General features: G+C 50.8%; 1 protein-coding gene across 2 annotated transcripts in view; it reads right to left on the bottom strand.

Moving 5' to 3' along the window:
- Positions 1 to 2,086, bottom strand: part of RILPL2 (Rab interacting lysosomal protein like 2) — a 27,747-nt gene that overhangs the window by 12,600 nt on the left and 13,061 nt on the right. Inside the window, exon 2 of one of the 2 annotated variants that reach the window (XM_017544381.2) lies at positions 1,107 to 1,258. The exons of the other annotated variant lie outside the window; for it this stretch is intronic. Coding sequence (XP_017399870.1) covers positions 1,107 to 1,258 — 152 coding nt within the window. The remainder of the gene's footprint in view (positions 1 to 1,106; positions 1,259 to 2,086) is intronic. 2 annotated transcript variants of the gene reach the window in all.

The raw sequence follows: 2,086 nt of genomic DNA on the forward strand, positions 1-2,086 counted from the left end.
CACACACACACACACACACACACACACACACACACACACACACACAGTTAAATAGCTAGGGGCAGTGGAACATGCCTGTGGTCCCAGCTACTTGGGAGGCCAAGGTGAGAGGATAGGTTGAACCTAGCAGGTGGAGGCTGCAGTGAGCTGTGATCGTACCACTGCATTCCAGCCTGGGCAACTGAGCAAAACTCTGATAAAACAAAACAAAACTTTCCAATGACTTCTCATTACATTCACAACAAAGTGAAAGCTCAGCCGGACAGGATGGCTCTTGCCTGTAATCCCAGCACTTTCGGAGACTGAGGCAGGTGAATCTCTTGAGGCCAGACGTTCAAGACCAGCCTGGCCAACATGGTGAAACCCCATCTCTACAAAAAATGCAAAGAATTACCCAGGCATGGTGGTGTGTGCCTGTAGTCCCAGCTACTTGGGAGGCTGAGGCAGGAGAATCACTTGAACCCAGGAGGTGAAAGTTGCAGTGAACTGAGATCGCACCACTGCACTCCAGCCTGGGCGACACAGCAAGATCCTGTCTCAATAAACAAACAAACAAACAAACAAATAAAACGAAAGCTCCTTCCCGCAGCCAGCAAGGCATACGCCCCCAGGTTCTTTCCAACCATCTTCCCCTGTGCCTTCCTGGTTCTGCCTTCTTGGGCCTGTTTGAACTGGCCAAGCTGGTTCCCGCCACAGGGTCTTTGCACTTCCCGCTCTAATTTCCCCCCACCCAGTCTTTACGGGGTTGCCTCCTTTTCGTCTTTCCCTAGAGGGGTCTGCTGTGACCACCCCTCTCAGACAGGCTCTGCCCCTCCCACATCGCTGCCGGCCACGTTGTCTTGCGTCTCCTTCAGAGTACCTGCCACCATCCCCAGGTGTTTATTTTGGGCTTAGCTTCCTTGTTGATTGCTTGTCTCTGGCACTGGACTAGCAAGGATTTCTGCTCTCTTTGTTTTGTTGACTGCAGTGGCCCTAGGCCTGGAACAGTGTCTGGCACATAGTAGGTCCTCAATAAATTGGTTGAATGAACAAAACAACAAATATGTAACCTAGCAAGGAATTCTGGGTCAGGTCTGGGTGCGGACCCCCCAGGCAACGGAGCCCACCTCTTGTAGCACTGCAGCTCTTCCTGCACCACCAGGAGCTGCGACTTGAGTCTGTTGCGTTCCTGTAGCACGTCCCTCAGCTCCTGCAGAGTGAAGCGGGGTCGGCTGGGATCTGTCAGGTCAACCACCATTTTGTTTGGACCCAGGTTCACCTGGAAGAGAAGACGCCACCTTTGCCAGCAACTTTATATCATTAAATTATTATTTATTATTGTTTTTATTTTGAGACAGAGTCTCACTCTATCGCCCAGGCTAGAGTACAGTGGCACGATCTAGGCTCACTGAAACCTCCACTTCCCAGGTTCAAGTGATTCTCCTGCCTCAGCCTTGAGAGTAGCTGGGATTACAGACATGCGCCACCACCACGCCTGGCTAATCTTGTATTTTTAGTGGAGACAGGGTTTCTCCATGTTGGTCAGGCTGGTCTCGAACTCCCGACCTCAGGTGATCTGCCTGCCTCGACTTCCTGAAGTGCTGGGATTACAGGCGTGAGCCACTGTGCCTAGCCTAATTATATGCTTTTCAAAAAGAAAAGAAGATTTTGTTTTTTGAGACGGAGTCTCCCTCTTGTTGCCCAGGCTGGAGTGCAATGGCGCGATCTCAGCTCATGGCAAGCTCAGCCTCCTAAGTAGCTGGGATTACAGGCATGTGCCACCACACTCGGCCAATTTTTGTATTTTTAGTAGAGACGGGGTTTCTCCATGTTAGTCAGGTTGCTCTTGAACTCTCGACCTCAGGCGAGCTGCCTGCCTCAGTCTCCCAAAGTGCTTACAGGCATGAGCCACCTCACTTCGCCAAAAAGAAGAATTTTAAAAGATGCCACTTATACAGTTTCCCTCATGAGGATGGAGCATGTGCCCCAGAAAGGCAAGTCTTTTTGTTTGGTGGTTCCAGGGACGCTGTTGGAAGTGATTGGACAGCGGTTAAAAAGTCAAAGTTCTGTGCTCCTTCCTTCCCTTCCCAAGGAAGCTGCCATTAAC

The sequence above is a fragment of the Cebus imitator genome, unplaced genomic scaffold, assembly GCF_001604975.1.
Source record: "Cebus imitator isolate Cc_AM_T3 unplaced genomic scaffold, Cebus_imitator-1.0 Scaffold169, whole genome shotgun sequence".
Taxonomy (NCBI): domain Eukaryota; kingdom Metazoa; phylum Chordata; class Mammalia; order Primates; family Cebidae; genus Cebus; species Cebus imitator.